General features: G+C 41.1%; 1 protein-coding gene across 6 annotated transcripts in view; it reads right to left on the bottom strand.

Annotated features, from left to right (window-relative positions):
- The window catches only part of LOC103681305 (low-density lipoprotein receptor class A domain-containing protein 4-like), a 153,020-nt gene that overhangs the window by 74,460 nt on the left and 55,214 nt on the right, over nucleotides 1-23,346 (bottom strand). For 3 of the 6 annotated variants that reach the window (XM_040619612.1, XM_040619613.1, XM_040619611.1), the window contains exons 3-4: nucleotides 16,743-16,787; nucleotides 12,844-12,984 (exon numbers count right to left, since the gene is read on the bottom strand). In XM_040619612.1, the coding sequence (XP_040475546.1) occupies nucleotides 12,844-12,984; nucleotides 16,743-16,787 (186 nt within the window). The remainder of the gene's footprint in view (nucleotides 1-12,843; nucleotides 12,985-16,742; nucleotides 16,788-23,346) is intronic. The other 3 variants (XR_005831651.1, XR_005831650.1, XR_005831649.1) reach the window with 1 other exon arrangement.

The following is a 23,346-nucleotide window of genomic DNA, read 5'->3' as shown; positions in this document are numbered from 1 at the left end:
GAGAAGCTACGTACACTAGCCATCAGTTCCTATCATTTCCAGATTAAAATGTCTCACCATGAGAACATGGAACTACAAGAGCATGAGGAAGCCCCTGGCTCCTGACGGCCTTGTGAGGGTTAGCAGGATACACTGAGAGGTCTAAGAAAGTGAAGATCCTTCCATCTCCTAAGGTCAGACTGTCATTTAAAAACTTAGTGTCATGCCAAGCTTTCTTCCCATGGAACAGACAACACTCAACATTTCTATCTTCTAAGCATACCTAACAGAAAGAAGAGTGTGTCTCTGAGGAATGCATTTTCCTTGGTTGTCCTTCTATGGAAAACCATGTAAAGTCATAGACACAGACTTAAATCACGTCACAGAGGTAAACGATTGTCCTTGCCTGGTTCAGCCACTCCCCCTATGACAGAGAGAGCTGCCACCAGACTTCAACCTGCTGCCTGCTTCAAACCCAGACTAGTTGGAGAGGCTTGCAAGTGTGAGCAAACCCCACTGCTGCACCTTACAGGAACAATACCTGGCCTTCCCCCCCAAGATCTAAGGAGAAAAGGGCCAGAGGTTTAGCTTAAGTTCCTTGTTCTTCCCTTTTTTAGAATCAAATCAAATAACAGAAGCCCAGAGCGCCTGCTAAAAAGACACAGATACAGAATATGTTTAGGCACCCTTTCCATAATGGGTGTGTGCCAGTGTGAGGGCAGGTGCCGTTTCTCAAAGAGAGGGATCAATACCACATTCTCTTAGCCAAGGCATACACATGAGCCCACAAGTCACCCCACAAAATCTCTGGAGTCTTTAAAATGGGCAGATGCATGTTTTGCTTCTCTGATTGTAAGTGAACAGAACCAAGAGGTGTTGGGGTTCTGCCAAGTGTTGGGGTTCACCTTCCAGACACCCAAGGCCGTCAGTGTGACCTGACATCACTCTCCCAACATTATGCCTTGTTGCCACAAATGGGACACTCTTTATAGGTTATCTAAAGGATAGGCGAATTTATGGCATAAGTGTAAAAGTCTGATGGGGACAACAGGTAAAAGTTTTGGGGAAAGAAGATGCCTTTCTGAAAGACCACCACAACTTCTAGGCAACCTCGGCAGTATTTCTGAGAAGACCCATTTTGGAGCAAGGACAGACTTGCTCACTGGTTATGGCCGCAGCTCTGGAACGCAGGATTTCTTTCTTTCCTCTCCAGGAATTGTGTACTTTGAGAATATCTCTCTTCTTTGATTTTCCTTTTCTTTCTGGGAAGGAAGAAGCAAAAACTGTCTACTGTTCCTTCTGCTCTTAGAACATAACAAGAATGGATGAAGGAGTGAAAAAAAAAAAGTATTACTGTTAAATTTATGTTGTTGAAGTTTTTTTCCAAATTAAAAGCCTATGCCCACATCCTGGTTGAGACATGGCTGAAAGAGCTGCGAGCCCTGACGGGTTAATTCAGAGGCCTTACCCTCAGGGGGTGGGGGTGTCAACTCCCTCTCTGCAGCACAGGACAGGTCACATGTTGGTTGCATTTCAGCTGTATTCTTGCAATTACTCAAAGGCGGTTTCTTCCAAGCTTTACTGCAGACCCTTTGGGTAAGTTTTCTAAGGCAAATATATGACTACTCACATCAAGTCCAACAATGAAGCCCTTTCCAGCTGAGTTGAGTCATGCTCAACTGGCCCCCTCACCTTCCCCATAATTTCATCCTGATAGCAAGAGCCCTTCCCCCCCACTACCACATTTAGATTGTGAGTTTTCATGAACAGAAACCCACTACTTATGTCATGTAAGCTCCACTCCTGGCACTGAGGAAATAGGGAGTAAAATGACCATCAGAAAGTAGCCACGTACTAGAGCAGAACCAAGCAGGGCACTTGTGAGATTTTTCTCTCATTTTCTACAGCCCCATTAGCACAGCTGCTTGTGATGAAGTCTAGCTTTGGAAAGTTCTCAGAGATTCATCAGAAAAGAAAGCAAGCCAAGTGAGTTTCTAAAACCCTTCTTAATTAAGAGGCTAAACCTTAGAAAATGGACAGTCAGAAGGGACAGTCTTGACTGGAGCAGTGCCCTGCCCATCAATGCACACATCTAACGGTCTGTGTTCTTGTCTAAATGATACAAGAAGTCATCCTCCTCTTCTGCTCTCTGGCCTTCTAAGGACCATGTCTGAATTAAATCATTCTGCATTCCGTGGCGCAGTACAGTTTAAATCAATAGCGTTATCATACTACAACGCTCCTTTCACGCTCTCCCTAATGCCTAATATTAGTCAAGTTTGCACTAAAATTGATCAGTAACAGAGAGCGGTTTCTCTTAACACCCCCTCCACATCTAGCCCCCCCTCCCACTCCTTGGCCTCCCCCAGGAAGCAGGATCCACATTGATTTCTATCTGATTACAGGAGAGCTTGCCCTGACTTTCCCCGGTTACTTAAGCCGGCGTCTCATTGCGTGTCCTTAGAGACCAGGGCTTCGCTCAGGCAGAGAGCGTCTAGACAGTATTCATGACCCATCTGTCTGGCACGGCCCAGCGGATGGCAAACTCTATTAGAACTGAAACCATTTTTCCCTCCTCCTCCTCCCATCCCTCTCTCCCTTTGCGAAGCAGGAATCTGACACTGAAAATTACTATCATTGTTGCAATTCTCAAAATAGCACCGCCAGACTTTCATTAACATCCACGCTAGACTACTAAATATTTAAAGAAGTGGATAAATTTCATCTGAAGTGGGACAGCCCTGCACACATGAAAGCAGTAACAGAATCAAAATGTAAATCTAAGAGGTTGTTTTTATCCACGTAAATTTAGTGTCACAGCAGGAGGAAATGATGCCTCACGTTTATTGAAACTTTCCCTCCCATTTGTTCTCTGCCTTTGTTTATCTGAAAAGGCAGAATTGCCTTTCAAGACCCTACAAGATTTTAATTGATCAGAACACGGTCTTGGAGAAACAAAGGCAGCAAACCAAAGGGGAGGGGGGGCGGGGGAAGAGCCCCCCCCCTCCTTCGGCAGTGCAGGAGGGTGAGCTCGCGGCGAGTGCCTCCTCTGGCTCACCCCACGAAATACACCCAGGTGGAATGTTGCCAGTGATAACCTGCAACCTGACCTGCTCAGCTGAAGAGATGCATATCTTTCTCCTCCTTGTTTTAAATACCATCTTGCATCATTTTCATACAAGTCAGTAATTGTTTTGTCGTGGGTTCTTTTTCTTTAAGTTGAAAAAGGGGTGGGGAGCCCTGTCAAAAAATATACACTGCTCTGTAGAACAGCTTGATTCACTGAAAGCGGCCTCTGCTACTGGCCTTGACCAAGGTAAACCAGAATTCAGCAAGTGGAACCCTCAGAGCACAAGCCACCCAATCCACCGTGCTCTAGGACAACACAAGACACTGGAAGACCCTTGTTCCTCCCTCCGTGCAGTCAGCAATATCAAGAGTCTAATCCACTGAGTTGCTTAAGGGCACAGGAAACAAGCAGGGGCCTCCGTCCACTGGGACAGCTGAAAGGGTCTGAAGGGGCCACGGTGTACACAGAAGATATGGAGGAAAATTAGGGGTCTAGGGCCACAAGCCCACGTCTGGCCAAGGAAGACTCTTGGGGCTCACAGCAGGTGAAAAGGGGAGAGTAATGGCAGAGAGTCACTCCGCTCGCTGGGTCCCACCAAGCTTGAGCCACACAATCTGTCATGTTCACAGGGCAGCTGTCATCACACTCACTATCCTGATGGGGAAAGTCAGACAGAAAGGGAAACTAATTTCCTCCAAGTCACGTAAACAGTACACAGGCTAGGCAGAATTGAAGAAGGTTTTAATTAATTAATTAGTAGAGGAAACCCAATGATCCCTGACACACTAGGACTACTGGGTTAAGTTTTTGTAATCTATTTGAAAATCCAGGATGAAACCAAGATTATCATCATCTGTATATCAATTAAAAATTGTCATATAAATTATTGCTCTTGGAACACTCACTTCTATGGGCCTTCATAATAACAGTCTGTTTGATCTCCAGCCCCAAATGGTACGAATCTTTAAAAACTGATGAGTAAATCCTTACCTTGTTCAAAAAATATCAGGAAAAAAAATACCCAGAAACAAAACCAAAACCACAGCCTAACCACAGGTTCCTAACTGCAGCATGGTCTAGCTGTGTGAGTCTGAATAAAGTGTACCTAACCTCTCTGAGCACTATCTCCTAGGAAAACTTTCTGGGATGGTTTTGAGAGATAAATGAGACGATGCGTGTAAACACTTGGCACTCAGTAATGTCAGCTCTCTGCCTACCTTATCCCCACCCCTGGAGCTGCAGGCCTTCAGATAAACTCTTTGTACTCCCCCCACCCCCGCCATGGTCATCAGAGAAAGGGAGCAGCGTTTTAATACTTTATCTTTGTATAAGGGGTGATGAAACACATGGGAACCAGAAGTGGGTGAAAAACCAGGGTCAGTGAGCTCCTGGTGTGCACTCCGCTTCTTCAGCATTTGAGAGGATGAACAGATTAAGAGTGGGAGGGGTCTGACAGGTGTCCCCGTGCAGCCTCCTCACAAGCAGTATTCCTGCTGAGCCTTTGCTGAGAAATAGAAACAACGTCCTATGAAAGACACAACCGAGGCAAGCGGCAAGAGTTTAACATGAGCTATATAGTAGAAAACAGTACTGTGTCAACATGACGTTTTGTGGGTTTGGGTAACTATGTTAAGATTATGAAAGAGAGTCTTTCTTTTTCTTAGGAAATACACATTGAAGTATTTTGAGGTAAAGAGACAGGATGTCTGCAACTTACTATAAACTGGTTCAGAAAAAATAAAAATGTTAATATAGAGAGACAGAATGATAAAAAGGATAAATTTTATAACTTTATTCTGTTTGAAAATTATTTCAAATAATTTTAAAAGACAGCAAACAGAGAAACAGGGCTGAAAATTTAATACTATTTATTGAGCATTTACTATGCACCAGGCATTGTTATAACTGCTTTATCTGAACTATTTTATTAAATTCTCAGAACAACACTTTGAAGGAAATACCAATATTATCATCATCACTCTAAGATTGAGAAATTCAAGACAGGAGAAGGTTAAGCAACTTGCTGAAAGCTACAATCAGTAAATGGTGACTGCAGGATTGGAACTCAGGACCTGATATTATACTTTATGTTTTAAACACATTGTAGGGCTAGCCTGGGAACCTAACCATAGTTGGAACATATGTTCCATTGGAACGTTGGAACATATGTTCCATTGGAACATTGGAACATATGTTCTCCAGGAATAATAAGAAACCCAGATGCTAGGGATACCCTGGCATAAAATTGGGACCTGCCCTGGTAGGTAAGTGAGGTAGGTAACCATGCCTCCACAGACACACTCACATACTTACATGCACTCATGTATGCACAGACCACACACACTCACACACTCTGGCACACTCACTCCCACTTCTTTAGGACCTGGCAGGAAGCATTTCACATTTCTTCTGGGCTTGGCATGAACCAGCCCTTCATATAAAGCATGTGGATATTCAGAAGCCACAGACTGATTGATCTTCCAAGGTTTGCTGTACTGGGAAACCTTGACCCCCAAAAAGCAAAAAAAAGTCTATCATAGAATAAACTAAAGTAGGCTTATACTCTGGTTAGTTTGGGTGTTTATGGTAACCCAATATATATTGTCATGACAGACAATTTGGGAGGATAGACCTTATCGTCATCTCTTTCTGTGTCCTATCACGCAGGCTGCCAAGCTTGTATAGATATTTTCAACTCTTCGGTTCCATTAGCAGGGTACTTGGCCATGCAAACAGAAATTTTTTTGCATCCTCTGGTCAGACCTGAGTTTTCTAAAATGATCACATTCATCCATCGCTCACGAACAACAAGCTATATATTCCATGTATTATATGCTATATATGCCATATAGTATATGCTATATATATGCCACATTACCATATGTTCTATATGCCACATACCGTATGCTGTATATGTCATGCACCATATGCTATATATGCAATGCACTATCGTGGGCACCAGGGCTACCACAGAAAACCTTAGAGTCTCTGTTCACTGAAGGTCATGCTTACAGCATGCTGAGAAGTAGCAGAGGAAGTATAAATGGTTTTCAGTTTAATACAATAAATACTTCTCAAGTGTCCATATATGTACTGTCCATGCTATGTTAGGAGAATCAGTATTCCAAAGATAAAAGCATAGCCCCTGCCTTCAAAGAGCTTAAATCTAGTGGGAACTAGATTCGTATACACGAAATGATCAAGCAGAACAGACAGCACCTTAGGAAGGGCACCAACTGCTGCAGGGTTCCAAGCAGGAGAAACTGTTTCTGGCTTTGGAGAGGGGATCAGAGGAAGGATGACCAACTTGATACAACTGGCAGATGGCCAAAACACTAAAAAAGACACTAAATGAGAAACTGGACTGGGTGGGCAGAAAAATCATTTCTTCAGCTTTGGATGCTCAGGGTTTAGGAGAGCACAGTACAGCCCTGGGGTCTGCAAACTGGGTACAGCAGAAGGTGGTGAGGCACAGGGCTGTGGGACGCTCAGAGTGTAAGGGAGATAAAGAAAGAGTCAACTGGGTGAGGTGAAGGAGCACGCATGAGGGAGTGAGCTCATTGGACTCCTCCACCCCTGGAGTTTCACCTGTTTAAAGAGGCCACTGGAGACCCAGAATCCTGGATAAGACCTGGGAGTTGGGTCACCCAAGTGCAGCAGAGGGGATTTCTCAAAGGTTCCATATATACATCGAATGTGCTTTAGGAGCACTTGGGTGGCTCAGTCAGTTAAACATCTGCCTTCGGCTCAGGTCATGATCCTGGAGTCCCAGGATCAAGCCCCATGTAGGGCTCCCTGCTCAGTGGGGAGTCTGCTTCTCCATCTTCCTCTGCTCCTCCCCTGCGGGGAGTGTCCTTCTGCCTCTGCTCCTCCCCCCTGCTTGTGCTTGTGCGCACTAAATACATAAATACATAAAGTCTTTTTAAAAATGTGCTTTAATTCATCAGTTCATAATGACACTAAAGAAAATCTCATTGGTTACCTGTGAAGGGTGATAGGGAACTTTCTCATTATTAAGAAAACTGATCCTATCTGATATGCACTTTGTGGTAATCACATAGTTGACGGGGGGTTTCGCTTTATAGAAGCATCCCCACCAATAAATGGAGAAAAAAGGATAGAATTAGGTTATGACTATTCTGCAACCCCTCATGACTAATAATAATCGCACAACAGAGAGACAATCAGGGTGCCTCTGGATGGAAGACAATGGCACCAATGAAGCCACTTCAGACACACAACATTCAAACCTTAATCTCCCCAAACTCTAGAATGTAACTACCAACTGACAGGAATTAGAGGGGCTAGAGGAACACATGTAGTGACTTCAGGAGAAAGCAGTCAGCAAAAGCCTGAGTATGGAAACCCTACAGAAGAAACAACCCAGACCCTTATACCAAAAATTACAAGAAGCTAGGGGGTACACTGTAGAGCAAAAATTCTTCAGGGGTGTACTAATCTCTCCTGGAGAAATATTTGGAACCTCTTTGGATCCCGGTTCAAACAAACTGTGAACAGAACAAAACAACATACACATTTACAAGACAATTAAAAAGACAATTAAAAAAATATGAACTCTGACAGGCTATTTGATGACTGTTAATGTCTGCTGAAATAATTACAGTAAAAAAATAAAGGCCTGGTCTTTGCGAAGCCTGGTTGTGGATAAGTTTTCCTCATGGTTATGAGCCTGGTCCCAAATATAAGATACTTGGTGTTAACTGAACTTCACAGTATATGTAAGTCAGGTCCTTATGCTATATACCTTACACTTACACAGTGCTGTATGTCAATTCTATCTCAATAAAACTGGATGGATGAACAAACAAACAAACAAACATACTTGGAAGGTGGGGAGTTGACAGTCTAAGGTGAAGCACAGGGCAGTATAGCTCAGTACTTAAAGGTGACTTGAGCCTAGGTGCCAGTCCCTTTGGGGGAAAAAAAAGAGGACTGTGAGAAGAGCTGGTTTGGGAAGAAAGACATTCAACTCAGATTTTAATACACTGAATTTTATTTTATTTGGTTGTTATTACCCTAAATGGTCTTGGGCCAAAAAAAAAATTTTTTCCTTCTTAAAAAGTCCTGAAGTTAAAATCCTGGCTTAATTGGGTACACTTTATTAGCTTTAGTTCATTGGATTTCGAGATTCAGCTTTATGAGACCACCCATGGAGAACGAAGCAACGTCCCCCCTCCCATTGAGATGGGAGCTCCTTCACTCCCCGCTCTCGCTGAATTGGATCCCTTCAGTTAATTGGAAATTCCACTGAAGCTGAAAGTGAAAGTTGTTCTGATTAACGGCTGGCTTCGTTTCAACTTTCGGCTTACTCTTAAGGTCTAGTGGCATGAATTCCTTAGCTCTGATTGCTTAAGGAAGGTTTGTTCTTGCCAACACTGCCAAAGTACATGGCTCTTTCCAAGGCTACTCAATTATTGCTTCTGGGAAGTCAAAGGAACCCTGCCCTCCCCAACCAAGATGTGGCACGGGGGCTTTGAAAATGTAGTGTAACAGGAAACACTCAGCCTGGTAGGAATGGTGAGGCAGAGTTCACTAAAAGTCTGGGAGCAGCAACGCCAGCATCCCCCAGGGTGACAGGTGAGCTGTGCAGCTCTCCACTACACATGCACAGCAGACCCACAGGCAGTCCAGCTCTTTTTAGGGACGGGCAGAAAGTGTAGCATGACTTACTGGCTTTTCTCTATGGGCCCAACCCACCTTTCCAACCCTAGCTCAGGCTACCTGCCACCCTCTCCTTCTCCCCATGATCGTGCTATTCTTGACCCTGACACTCTGTCCCTCTCCATGCCCTCCTGCACACCTCTCCAGAAAGCCACTATGACTACTGGTCCAACCAAAACAATTCTCTAAACTACTGAACCACAAACTACTAGAACTGCTTAGCTCTCACTACCCTGTGTTCATATTTATCTTCCATTTCTCCAGCTTGACTATTAGCACCTCAGTAACAGGATCTATGTTTTTCTTCATCCCACACAATTCCTGGTACAATGATCAAAGTAGTCACTTAGTAATTTTATTTGTAAATATAATAATTTGTATAAAGATAATTTTATTTTTCTATACAATAAATCATTTTATTTGTATAATTTGTATCTTTAGTGCTCAGGAGTACAATATTTTGATGGAGCAGCCAAGAAAAAAGACATGAGAAAAACTGGCAATTTAAGCTGATAGCATTTTTCCTCTTCTGTAAAAAATGTGCATCCAGCAAAATTCTTCCCCTGTGAGACAACCAACTCCAGCCTGGACCTCCACATCTATGTAAACCCTTTGAGGCTCACGGGAAAATAAACCAGCCTCAGTGAAAGGATGGCCTAACCATAGTTACTGAAGCAGATAAGCAGGTAAAACCACTCAGTTTAGGTTCCAAAAACATTTTTTGAAGAGAAAAGTTACTTACAGCTGCTGTTAAGTGTCTCCATTAATATTAGCATTCCTGGCTTCACTAATGACAATAACATTTTCTTTCTAACTTTAATCCATGCTAAATTTTAGCAAATATGAAATCAGAGACAGAGATGACCCAAACATCTGAGCCTTGGTACATGCTCACAGCCAAATAACATAGGCAGAAAACTGATTCTAGCTCATCTGAAAATCTGGAAGATTCCAGTTTGCTTTACCATAAGCACAATCAAAATAGCAGAACACTGAATGTTCCCTACAGGTGGGAACAAAGCAGATCAAGTAAACGAATCTTGTTCTTAAACGGGAACAAGGAGGAAGCACTCTGTGTTTTTCTGGAATGTGACATTTTATAGATAAGATTTCCTGTAGAATTTGAAGTTCTCAAAGCAGAGATGAAGGAGAGCCTCATCATCAGAGTTAGTACTCTGTGAAGGGCATACTGTCCATCTGCGGGAGGAAATGTGTTGGTAGATCCATTAAAACCCACTTTCAAATGGAGAGCCTCTAAGCCTCGTTATGCAGCTATCAACAGGAAGTAACATAACCTTTGTTAACTCTATATTCGTGCCCAGTAGGGTATGGGGAAGAAAATATATTCATTCAATATTCAATCATCTTCTGGCATCAACAAAGAGCAGGGAAGCTACAACCTTTCCCAAAGACTCCTGACAACAAAGAACCCACCAGTGACAACAAACTCAGAGCAAGTATCCCAATGTGACAAGTGAATCCAGCTTCCCTCTGGTGCCTGTGAAGAACTGGGGGAAAGGAGTGCAGTGGGGGTTGCTGGTCAGATCAGAGCAAGCTGCCCTCAGTCGAGCAGGGGACAAGTAGGTAGGAAATATCTAGAATCTGTAAAGATGAACTCACCTTTGGACACCTGAAAAATCCTGTTACATATGAAGAGTGACCCTGGCATTAGAGACAGAGGATAAAAGCCATGGTGGTCCACCTCCCCAAGAAATGGCCACACAATGAGTAGGGATGATGATAGTAATGATGCAATTATGTAGAGTATGCTTTACATGTATATTCTTTTACTCAAATTCTCATAGCAACCGTATATGGCAAGAACTATTCCCATTTCACAAATAGGAAAACTAAGTCTTAAAGGGGTTTAGTCACTTCCTTAAGCTAGAACTTGAACCCAAGTCAACTTGAAGCCACAGCCATGGTCTTAACCTTTGTTCTTATGTCTCCGGGCTTTTGTCTTAATCTCCCATTTTAGCTAAAAGGACACAACAAGTTTTAGTTATATCTGAACAGCAGGGACCAACCGTTTGCCAACAGGATCTTAAGGTTCCTATTAGGATAAACTTTTGTAGCTGCCTGGGCAATGTTGAGACATTTATAGATATAACTCCTTCACCCAGCTTTAAGCAAAATTAAAACATTCACATTGTTAAAAATGAAAGAAAAAGATATCTGGAAATAGGCTATAAAAACCAGAAAATACTACTCATGAGAAAGGGAGAGAGGTGGGAGGAAGGGAAGGGAAGGGAAGGGAAGGGAAGGGAAGGGAAGGGAAGGGAAGGGAAGGGAAGGGAAGGGGGTTCAATACAATAAGAGGACTGCAGTTGAACTATCCTAAAGTGAAGGAGAAGCACCTTCAAGATACAGAGAAATAGTCTGCGAAGTGCCCCAGGTTAGAGGGTCAAAGGTTTGGTCTGCCTGCTTTTCACACAGAACTCTCCAATCCAGTGAAAGTACCACACAATTGTACTATTCTCTCCAGTTTATCATGTAATGTGTTTGCTGTTACTCAAGTCTAGAGAAACAAAATATTGCCTTTACATTGTTCTTTTCCTTCTAAGACCCACTGGCTTGAGTCTAGTTGACCTATACCGAGTACTTAGTACTAGCAAAATTCTAAGTGCTTTATGACCATCCCACTTAATCCTTACAATACCCATTCTCATGCTCCATTTTGCAGATGAGGTCACAGAGCTGCCCCATTATTAGGTGAGTGCTGTAGCCAGGATCCCAACCCAACAGGCAGACTTGGAGTGAGCAAGGCAATTCACTGTGGGGATCCCTGCCATGTGTCCAGGCAAACAGCATTATGCAAATTACAGTATTAATGACCACAAGGCTACTCAATTATTGCTTCTGGGAAGTCAAAGGAACTCTGCTCTCCCCAACCAAGATGTGGCACAAGGACTTTGAAAACATCACCCCAGGAAACACAAGGACCAAATACCAAGAAAGCACACTCCTAACCTTAAATTGTCTTCTCAAAGTATAGAGATGGGACTCTACAGACACTCAATATAAGAAAATACAAACTGACACAACAGAAAAACTTGAAGAGAACTATTGCACTATTAGACTCTTGAATTTAGCAAGCATAAATAACAGGCTTAAAACTCACTAGGCATGATCATTTTCTGAGCTTGCCTTCAATATAAAAATTAAGCAGGAATACAGAAAACCATTTCTTTAAAAAAAATCTCCTCCCATTTCACATTACAGTATCAGTATTTATGCAGTCTGATAGCCATAACAAAAATTCTAAATCTGTAAATAAAAAACAAATATAACTTTTCAAAATAATGTCAGTAAAACTGGGGAAAGAAGCTGAATTCCGCCAAATGATTTCAGTAGGACCCCATGAAGAGGAGCAAACATCCCTCCTGGATGTGTTATTGCAAAGATATTCTCATCCTTAACCCACTTCACTTAGTTCGAGAAAACAAGTTTCCTAAGAGAAGTTCAGCAGTGTTTCAAAGCTGACTTCTTACTCCTTCTTCTTCATAAAAAGCATGAGATCAAAACATCAATGAACTTCAAACTCTGATTTCACCTTTTCAAGTTCAAGAAATGCTCAAAGCCTCAGCCTTGGGATTCACACATATAAACACCTTACTTAACTTTTTTCCATCTAGTACCAAACAGAAAAACACATAATCGGAACCTTTTTTCAAGTCCCATATAAATTTTTTCTATTTTCTTATTTTAATTACATGATCAGTTATGAACTCTCCACATGTCTTTCTTTGCTTATCTAAAATTATTTTAAAATGATTATTTTAAATCACTCTAAAAACTTTCTACAAAACTGACATGAAAACTAAACCCAATACATTATTTCTTATAATACAGTTAGTGTTTCTAAGATAAGTAGCCAAAGCCTATTCCAAAACACAGCACCACTGGCCATCTCTGAAAGGAGAATAAATTTTCCACTTTTAGACACACCATCTTTCTATACTGAAAGAAAAACACATTCCCTTTGTGAAAGTACAAAATCTCTTTTCTTAACCAAAATCAACATCCTTTCCATTTCCCTAGGACCCCACGTCCTAACCGTTTCAAAAACAGAATCCAACTTAATGATACCAAGGTAAGTAGGTGGGACTTACAGTTGAAGATGCCAGGAGGTGGGTGTTCAGTCACCAGGAGACAATTTTCTTCATCACTGTTGTCCCCACAGTCGTTCTGTTGGTTACAGACCAGTGAACCAAGATACAAGCATTTACCGCTGGTGCAGGTGAATTTGCACTCTGAAAAAGTACAACGCAGAATATAGTCAGTGCAAGCTTGAGGGTCTTGAATTTTTTCTTCCTTCCCCATTTGTGCACTATGATAGTTCGGGAAATCAGTCTATCTGTAGATATCAAAAACTGAACTTAGAGAGGGCTATCTTGATAAGGGCCTTCATTCTGTGAAGTACACACGACAGTGTCCCACCCAGGGGAACTGTGGGGCCTGCTGCAAATTACTCACCCCATGTCTCTAACCCAAAAATGAGAAACCCAGGGGCGCCTTGGTGGCACAGCGGTTAAGCGTCTGCCTTCGGCTCAGGACGTGATCCTGGCGTTGTGGGATCGAGCCCCACATCAGGCTCCTCCGCTGGGAGCCTGCTTCTTCCTCTCTCACTCCCCCTGCTTGTGTTCCCTCTCTCGCTGGCTCTCTCTATCTCTGTCGAATAAATAAATAAAATCTTCAAAAAAAAAAAAATGAGAAACGCAGGTGCTTTCTTTCCACGACCTGCCCAGCAAGTCATAGATATGGGGTTCTTATTTTGCATGAAAACATCTGTGGCAGTTTTCCAAGCCTCCAAGAATGTGGGGAGACTTAGAAGGAGCAGCTGGGTGTCCAGCAGAACTTGAGAGCTCAAGCTTAACAAAAGGAGGCTCATATATTTTATTTCCAACTTGTCACTGGATGTTGTGAAGCTCCAGCAAAATATTTAACCTCTCTGGTATTCATTCATCTCGTGCCTCAGAAACACCAATTTTAACAGCAGGCAGGGGTAGCACTGACTTTATAATGGAAAACATAGGAAAACAATGTGTGTTCTCTGCAACCTGAGAAGCAACCATGCCAAGGGCCAGGTGAGTAACTTAAAGAATATGATGAAGCCCAGCCCACATCTCTATAGGCCACACTGAACATGGAATCCCTGAAATCTCTACAAATCAATAAATGCAAATGGAATTTACTTTTGTAATACTTTGAAATAAATTTGCAAACTTAACACATTACTATCAATGTAAGCCTTTAAGGATAGTGGAAATTACACAGTTATACATGTGGACACATAAACATCTGTGTATATCTTACACTGAATATCACCTTGCATTCTGACTGTGAGCTTTCTTCTAGGAGCACCCACAAAAGCTGGCAGAACTCACACCGTATGTACAAATCAGTGGGTAGAAAACAAAACCTCAGAAAAAGCATCCCAAACCCTTGCTGATGCTGCCTATCACAGCCTCTTCATTTCTCCTCTATTTTGTCTGTCTAGAACATGGGTGGCAGGCCTGGATCAAATACAGGCTCTTTTCAACTCTAAAATTCCATTATTCAAATAAAAGATTGGGCATCAGCACACCAAGGCCTCCTCTAGCTATCCTCACAACAAATGGGGCTGCAAAGAGAAAGACCCTTTTACCTGTTGCAAAGAGACAGAGAACTTAAATCTTCAAAGTATTTCTGTGACCCAGTATGAAAGGGATATTATAGTTTATTTGTTCACATTTTCCTAAAAGAGCACAGAAGAAACCAGCCCACCCCCTGACCTAGTTGAGAAGAGCATGTGAATGTAGCCCAAAAGCACGTCTACAAGTTCATCACTGGCCACGGTGTCCAGGTTAAAAAATCTGTGCGTTAAATGTGATCCAGGCCATGTGGTAGGAACGCTGCTGATGCCAAGTGCTCTTCCAAGGTAGAAATATTAAAATCCAGCTGTTTGAAATCACATTTATGAAGTGACTTTTTTTTTAACTTAATGGAAAAAAGGGATGTCAAGAAAAGAATTTATCTTTCTTTCCAAAAGAAATATTAGAGTTCAGATTAATACCAAACATGAAAAGGACATTAGCCAAAAATAGGCTGATGCTGTTGAAATGGTAATTGGAATAAAGGGAATACTAACCTAAATTGAATTAAACTCCAACTAAAAGATTAACTATTACTGTGCTTTGCAAGGATCTCAGGTTAGACTACCACGTTCCAGTTTGCGTGGAACTTTAAACCAGCAAGAACATGAAACCACCCCCACACTTTATTCGTTTCCACTTGATCAAGGGAGACCCAGTCCAGACAGCAAACCATTTTCAAGGAAATGAATTATGTGATTCATTCATTTATATAATCAATATTTTAGCCCCTTCTCTGTTATGTGCCAGGTATTAAGACATGGAAACACAGAGATGAAAGAGCGGCCCTCTTCAAAGGGCTTACAACATGAATTTTTTTTTAATAATGTGAGAAGTGACCAATATATTTTTTCTTTCCAAGGACATATTTTCCTTCTTCATATCCTTCACATCTAGAGTGCCGCCTGGCAAGTAAAACGCACTCAGTGAATCACATATTTGTGGAATAAATGAATGATCTAATCTAAGCCTCGTAAGAACTCTGTGAAATAATTAGGGTAGATATTATGCCCATTTCATAGATGAGGGAATTAAGACTCAGAGATTAAGTGACTTGCCCATAATTAAACTCCTAATAAATGGCAAATCCAGGTGTGTGTCCAAATCTTCCAGCTCTGGTCTCAGGCTTTCTCCAGAGCTGCCTCACAGTTTCCAACTCTGCTTTCATGAATGCGTAACATTCATTTGTAATGAGGATGCCCATATATGTAAAAAGGTTCTCAAAACAGTTTATTTTCTTAATAGGCTTAACATTACTCAGGATGCATTAACAAGGCTTTTGCTACTGATTTGCTTAGAAAGCTTTTGCTTCTTAGATAATTGCAAACATCGATATCAACCCATAGAATTTCAAATTCAAAGAATCTAAATCTTCTCAATGGTAAGTCATTAGCTAAATATCAAACTAAAGGTCTTTCCATTACATGACCACTTGAATCAAAACAACTAGATTGAAATTTTGAATCCATTGACTTCTGGATGTGATATAGAAAATACTAGAAAATTGCTATAATGCTATTAAGTGTTAAAGATTCACGCTAAAGCTGGAACAAAATTGCAGAGTAAACATCTGTCTAAGGTAACATAACTGGTATCGACAGAAGCAGGTTTTCTTTTTTCTTTTTTTTAGTTTAAATTCAACTTAATTAACATACAGTATATTATTAGTTTCAGAGGTAGAATTTAGTGATTCATCAGTTGTATGTAACACCCAGTGCTCATTCCATCAAGTGAGAGGCAAGCTTTTAACTGGATCCTGACTTACAAGGCCACCTCCACCATACTTTGCTATCCAAAAACCCAGTGTGTTAAGGCGTTAGTGAGTAGTCCTCTAATAACCAAGTTATTGTGACATTTGAAACAAACTAAGAACCCTAGATGAGAGGTTCTAACTTTAGCTGTGTACTGGAATCACCTGGGCATCTTTCAACATTTCTGATGCCTGAGCCCCAGCGTAGGCAACTGCTCTCAAAGGTCCAAGGTGCAGCCTGGGCAACGGTTGTTACCAGAGATCCTTAGAATGACTCTGATGGGCAGCGAGGATGAAGAACCACTGTCTAGTGAGAATGTTATCCTTAGATAACTCACTTATATTAAGCCCCCTTTTTAGCTAATAGTGTTTTATTGGAACGTTTAGTTGGTATTTTCTAATTTACTAAAAACTTCTCTCTTAAAATAGGCAGGTATTTTGATGATTCCTGGACAACGAAGCCCAGTTGCTACAACTCTGTACTACCAATAAGGTATTTCAGAAGGTTTGGGACCACAGGTGTGACCCCCAAACTACATTTTGACCCACTAAAGACAGAAAACATCCTCAATGAAATAAACCTCAAGTGGGAGAAAGAAGATAGAAGAATAAAAAAATGTTTTCTTACTATATGTCATCCATTCTTTGTGGAACTTGAGTATTCCTTCCAAGCCTGAAGTTGAAGGATATCAAAGATTATTTAAAACATTGGAAATATTTTGGCTACAAATTCATGGTGACTTCAGATGGGTAATACTGGAAGGGAATACAGAAGGAACAACTCGGGAACTTAGTTTTTCCTTCAGGAGCTATAGACATAATTTAAAAATCTGTAATACTTAAATAATTCTTCTTCCTTAAAGTTGGGACTTTTTAAATGAATAAAACGGCATTCCTTTCTGCCATAACTCTTATTTCTTGTGAAAAAATTTCCAGAATCAGCAACAGATTTTAGAATCACTAATATAGTCTTACCAATAGAGAATTTCCTCCAAATTTAAGGTCTTCTTTAGTTTTTCTACATTCCTACATAAAGCTTTCTGATGATTTTATGACTCTGAATTGTCATAGCTTCATAAAACACTAATGCTACGAGGGCCCTAGAGACACAGTGGTCCGAACTCTCATGTCACAGATGAGGAAATAGTCCAGAGAGAATTCCTGACTTACCCAAAGTCAAAAATGAACTCCCTGTAATGGAACAGCAAGCCCAATATTTCTATCAAATTGAGGGGAAAACTTTTTTGCCCTAAATATCACTCTAATTATGAACAAACTAATATTAACCAGTTGGAGTACACCATGTGAGAGAGAAAAAGGAAAAGAATGATTCTGTGAATCTCAAACTTACATACAAAAAAAATTTTTTATTAAAAAATTGGGGGGCACCTGCCTGGCTCAGTTGGTACAGCATACGACTCTTTATCTCAGGGTCATGAGTTTGAGCCACACATTGGCTATGGAGTCTATTTTCAAAAAAAAATTTTTAAGGACCAGTAGCTTAACAATTTTATATTTTACACCTAAACTTGGACAGGATTCAAAGATAAATGCTCAATCTTGAACTCCAGGAGAACAAGCTTGCATCTCAGAGACGAAAGTTAATCCGCTTGGTAGAGTCAACATTCTATTAATTAAAAGACAACAAAAAGTACTTGAAAGTTGCTAAGAGAGTAGATCTTAAATGTTCTCACCACAAAAAAAGGAAGGAATTAGGTGATCTGACCCAGGTGTTAGCTAATATGATAGCAGTCATCATTTTGCAATACATAAGCGTATCGAATCAACACGCTCAATCATATCTCAATAAAGCTGGAGGGAAAAGGCAACAAAACATTGGTTTCAATTTTTCCTATACTCTTTCTTAAAGCTTTAGTTTTCACAGATACAATCTCAGTCACAAAATAAGGACCTATATACAGTATTACATCACAGCTGTACAATCAGCCTTTTTGTGTGAATTGGCAAAGTAGTCTATGATAGCTATTTCTGTTAAAATTCATATAGCAACATCGACTCATTCAGTTCACACTTCTATCATTCACAAACCTGAAAACTGAGAGTGATTCTGGCTCCAACATTTCTGACATTAAAATCTAGAATTATCTCTCAGTAATGGGGGCCTTCTCAATGTACCTACATTGTGAAGAACAGAGATTAAACTTAGTTGTTAGCAACCTATAGGTGAAGAATTAATAGGATGCTAAAATTAGTATAAATAATTTTACCACAACCAACATAATTTTACATTTCCCAGCACAGAGATGACAACGATATTTTTATTGACTTATACACACATCACCTACTCCCCAGCAAGGTACAGGATTACTTATCATAAAAGTAAAGTTCAATAAAAATGAAAAACAGTGAGTAAAAGACAAAAAACATAAACCAAAAAATGCAAGGGAAATGAGAGAAACTTTGTGACTTAAGAGAGCTCTAGTAACTGGTCATTAAACTGAACTCCAAAGAAACAAGCTGCCACAGAGACAAGGAAACCAGAGGCATGGTGGTGAGCCCTTGGGAGCCAAGAGTGGTAGGCATTTCAATTAATCAGAAACAGACTTTCTTCTGCTTCTAAGGCTTAAAAGGTCTGTCGCCGATGTTATTAAGGGATGCTATACACAGTATGGAAGCTATCTTAGATAACCAATTTTGTCAAAAAGGAAAAAGGGCTCCCCATATGGTTATTTCCTTTATCAGCTTTCAGTGAAGTTAGAATACAGGAGTAGTTCCTATAAGCCAGAATGACAGCACCAGAAAGTAGTGATTTAGCAAATTATGAAGATAAGGCTTTGAGAATCTTCAGAAATGAAAAGCTAATCCTCGGGGCTATTCTCAAATGTCAGCTTTTGATAGCATGTGAATGGAATAAGGATGATAATATGCATATTCTCCTACAAAATTTGTTAATGCAAAGAATACATTTTGAGTAACCTGTAAGAGACTTAGAATCTCACATATTGACAACACTGATCTCTTTGGAAGTCTGAGGGAAGAGACCTGCAGAAGTTGCTTGTGCCTCGCCTGATATCACACGGTGATCTACACAGCATGCCGAAAGTCAAATGTAAAGACACTGTATCACTGATGATGCTCTCCCCTCCCTCAAAGACAGAGCTGACTCTCCTGGTTATAAATTTGGAACAAAGGGGAATTTAATTAGAAGGTTTATATTCTGTGTAATGAATTAAGTTACCCACAAGCATTTAATAAAAGTCATATCTTAAGTGGTGCAACCGAAACCATAGTTGTCCTTCAAAAAGATGAATATGACGTGATAAAAGGATATTTGCCCATATAATAAGATTAACATAGAAGAGCCTCCCATTAAAGATAGTAATAAAATTTTTTAAAACTCAAACCATTTTATGATATGGCTTATCGCTCCCACTATGGTGCTGAAAGACGATTTTAATGTGTCTGAAATTATTTAAGAACCGTAAGTGAAAAATGTGCTCTTAAAAGTCCAAGTTATTTTCAGGCTTTAGACTTCTAGTCCTACAATTACCTTTTAGAGCAGCTTTAAACATTGCACAACTTTCATCAAAACACCGTAAGGCATTTTAAAAGTCAGTAAAAGTCATTAGGACTTGAATTGGCAATTCAGCACTCTGTCTTTTTTGTGTTTAAAACCAATTAATGAATGAATTTGTTTCTGTGTTTTTCTGTAAAGAAAATGTGAGGAGGTATTCTTACTAGCTTCTTAGTGCGGTACTAAAACCAAGCAGGTAAAAACTACTTTAAAACACTTTGAGGAACAAAGTGTTATCAATATATGCAATGCACGTGGGAACACAGTTTGAAAGGATGATGATCAAAATACAAACAGTGTCTACCTCTGGGTTCTAGGGTCACTAAGTAATTTATAAGTTCCTTGACAATTTTAAGTACGAGTTTATAATCAAGAAAAGTATAAATCCCATTTTAAGGGGGGAAATCTCAGTAAAAATCTCTGAAAACCAAATGTTTGTAGAATTCTAAATCTATCAAAATGTTAACTTTAATGGTACTAATAAAGTACCTAATTCCCCATGGCATCATTCAAACAGAAATCCAGACAGATAGCTCCAACGTCATAAGGATAAACACTATTTCAGTTACTTTTCATTTCATTAAGTATATACTGACCACCTATCATGAGTAGAGCAGTAGTAGCAGAAGGGATACCAGTAGGCAGTATCTGCCCAAGTAAATGCCTGATGGGAGTATCTCCCTGAGGGGAGTAACTGCCTGATGGGGAGTATCTGCCTGAGGGGAGTAACTGCCTGATGGGGAATATCTGCCTGAGGGGAGTAACTGCCTGAGGGGAGTGGCAAGTGAAATAGGCCTGCCATGAGGTCAAGCCAGGCCTGTGGAGGCTTGAGGGCCACTGGACAGAAACCTGCTTTACTATGAGAACTGAGGCATTAAAGAATATTAAGCACACGGACTGATACACTTCGACATTTTAAAAAATATTTTATTGCAGTACAGTTTGTTTAAGAGTGTCTGTGTGTGTATGAGCAAGAGAGAGAGAGAGAGAGAGAGAGAGAGAGATCCAGGTCAATGGGTTTATACAAAGAGAAAAACAAAAGAATGCTCATATAACCAGCACACTGATCAAGGTACAGAAAAGGCATGGGGTGGGAGTGTGGTTCCTGGGGTGTTCAACATTCATTTTAACAGGATGTCACTATACGTAAAAATAAGGTAGGGGAGGTAGGGAGCAGGTCATGAAGAACCTTGTATGCCTTACTGAGGACTGTTAATGGCTCTCAGTCTATAGGTTTTAAATAAATGTATTTGAATGAAATGGTAACTGGACAGTATTGAGCATTTAATATATACTCACCAAGACTAACCTCAGATAATGGTTTTCTTATTACTTTGCTCCACTGAGTAAGCAGCATAAACCACAAGACTCAACAAGAGTTTTTAAGTTGTCCATTAACTGATGTTTCCATATGCATTTGAGGTATACAGCCAATGAGGACTACACCCAACTCCCAGGACCAACATAAATGGATGCACAAGTGTTTCACAGCACAGACCCAGGCCCCAAAAAGGAGACCCACAGGAGCAAAAGGGAGGCATTTATCCTTGGGTATCACAACTCCTGGGCCTCATGCTCTTTCTCTCTAAGCCAGTCATTGCTTCATTCATTCATTCATTCAAGAGTCCCGCACTGTTTGGGACAAGGAGCATGTCCATAGGCACCAAGGACAGACATAAAATAGTCCACGGTCGTGAAACTCAGAAAACTGGCTTCTTTTCTAGTTCTTATATATTGTGTTTCTCCTTGGGCAAGAATCTTAACCTCTAGANNNNGTAAATGAGGTGTCTGGATTAAACCAGTAGTTTTGAATCTTTACTCTGAATAACTAGGTGTTCCCCCTTTGAGGCCTCAGGATCATCTGCAGGAGATGGGGGTGGGAGTAGGGTCAGTAAAGGAATCCTGGCAGTTCCACTAGGATCTGCTTTTAGGTTAGGCTTTCCTCTGAGATTTCCTTGGAAAAAGGCATCCCCCAGCTAAAAATTCTGAAAGCCACTGAATGTCTTAAACTCTAAAAGTCCTTTCAGTTCTTAAAATCCATGATTTAAGAAAGCAATTTTAAAGAATGAAATCCCATTTTAGCCCTTCGGGACTTGTGTTGCCTGATCTTGATTAGCCAAATTATAGGTGATCTTTAAAATTTCTGAATTCTGGATATTTTATACAGACTGATTATCAACACCATCTCTAAGGGATCACATCAGCTATACCAACGTGCTATAACTTTCCCCATCTTTAAAATAAAAATGCTTTTCTCCCCATTCTCTGCTTTCCTGCTCCTGTAGCTTAGTGCCTCTAATCTGTAATTATCCCCTAAAAAAAACTCCACTCAGACTTTGATCCCCATCACTGCACCAAACCTGCTTGTCCAGGTCCCCAGTGACCTCCATGTTGTTTGCTCCAGTGTGGGCACCTCAGGCCTCATCTTACCAGACTGCCTTTGACAGAGCTGATCAATCCTACCACCTGGAGCCAACTGCTCCATGCATCCAAGGACATGTCCTATTGCCTTAATGATGACTGCTTCTCCAAACCTCCTCATCCGGAGGGCACTTTTGGGTGCCCAGGCTCACCCTCAGCCCATTCCCTTGAGATCTCAAGCAGTCCAGTGTCTCCGTGCTAATAACTCCCCACAATTATACTGGACCTTCCCACCTCTCCCTAGGCTCTCAATTCCTCCAATCACCAGCTCAACATCTCCATGTGGAATGTAATAAATATTTGAACTTACCGGGGCCAGAACCAGGTACCTCCTTTTCCCATGCAAACTGGCTCCACTCATAGCCTTCTATATCTCGAAATTTCATCCTTCCAGTTGCTTAGGCAAAAACACTGGAGTCATCTTTGACACTTTTCCCCAATCAATTAAAAAATTCTATTAGATTCACCTTCAAAATACATCTGGAAACTGGCCTCTTCTCACCACCTCACTCCAGTCACCCTAGTCTAAGGTGCCATCATCTCTCAACCAGAATACTTCAGTAGTCTCCTAACTAGTAACCCATCTTCTCCCTGTCCTTCCCATCATATTCTAGTCCCAAGAGAGCAGCCAGAATGTTCCTGCTGAAATGGAAGCCAGATCAGGTCTCTCCTCTGCTCAAAACTCTCAAATGCTGCACACCTGGGTGGCTTAGTCAATTAAGCGTCTGCCTTTGGCTCAGGTCATGATCCTAGGGTCCTGGGATCAAGTCCCACATGGGACTCCCTGCTCAGAGGGGAGTCTGCATCTCCCTCTGCCCCTTCCCCCTGCTCGTGTTCTCTCTCCCTCTCTCTCTCGCAAAAATAAATAAAATCTTAAAAAAAAAAAAAAAACAACTCTCAAATGCCTTCATTCAGAGGGAAATCCAAAGTCCTTATAATGAACTCTACACAACCCTCCATAATTGGACTCTCCAACCTCCCTCTCCTTCCCTTAGTTGGCTCTGGGCACAGTGGCCTCCTCACTGTCCCCTAAACACACAAGGCTCACACACTTGCTGTTCCTTTGCCTGCAACACAATTGCCCAGGATATCTGCTTAGCTAACTCCTTCACTTTCATCAGGCCTTCACTCAAATGTCAACCTCTCTGCAGGGTATTCTCTGACTACTGTGTTTAAAATTGGAATCCCAGGCACCTGGGTGGCTCAGTCAGTTAAGCATCTGCCTTCAGCTCAGGTCATGATCCCAGGGTCCTCCGATCGAGTCCCACATCAGGCT

This window comes from Ursus maritimus, unplaced genomic scaffold (assembly GCF_017311325.1).
Source record: "Ursus maritimus isolate PB19 unplaced genomic scaffold, ASM1731132v1 scaffold_33, whole genome shotgun sequence".
NCBI classification, from domain to species: Eukaryota; Metazoa; Chordata; class Mammalia; order Carnivora; family Ursidae; genus Ursus; species Ursus maritimus.
The sequence above is the reverse complement of the archived record's forward strand: the minus strand, read 5'-3'. Positions and strand labels throughout refer to the sequence as shown.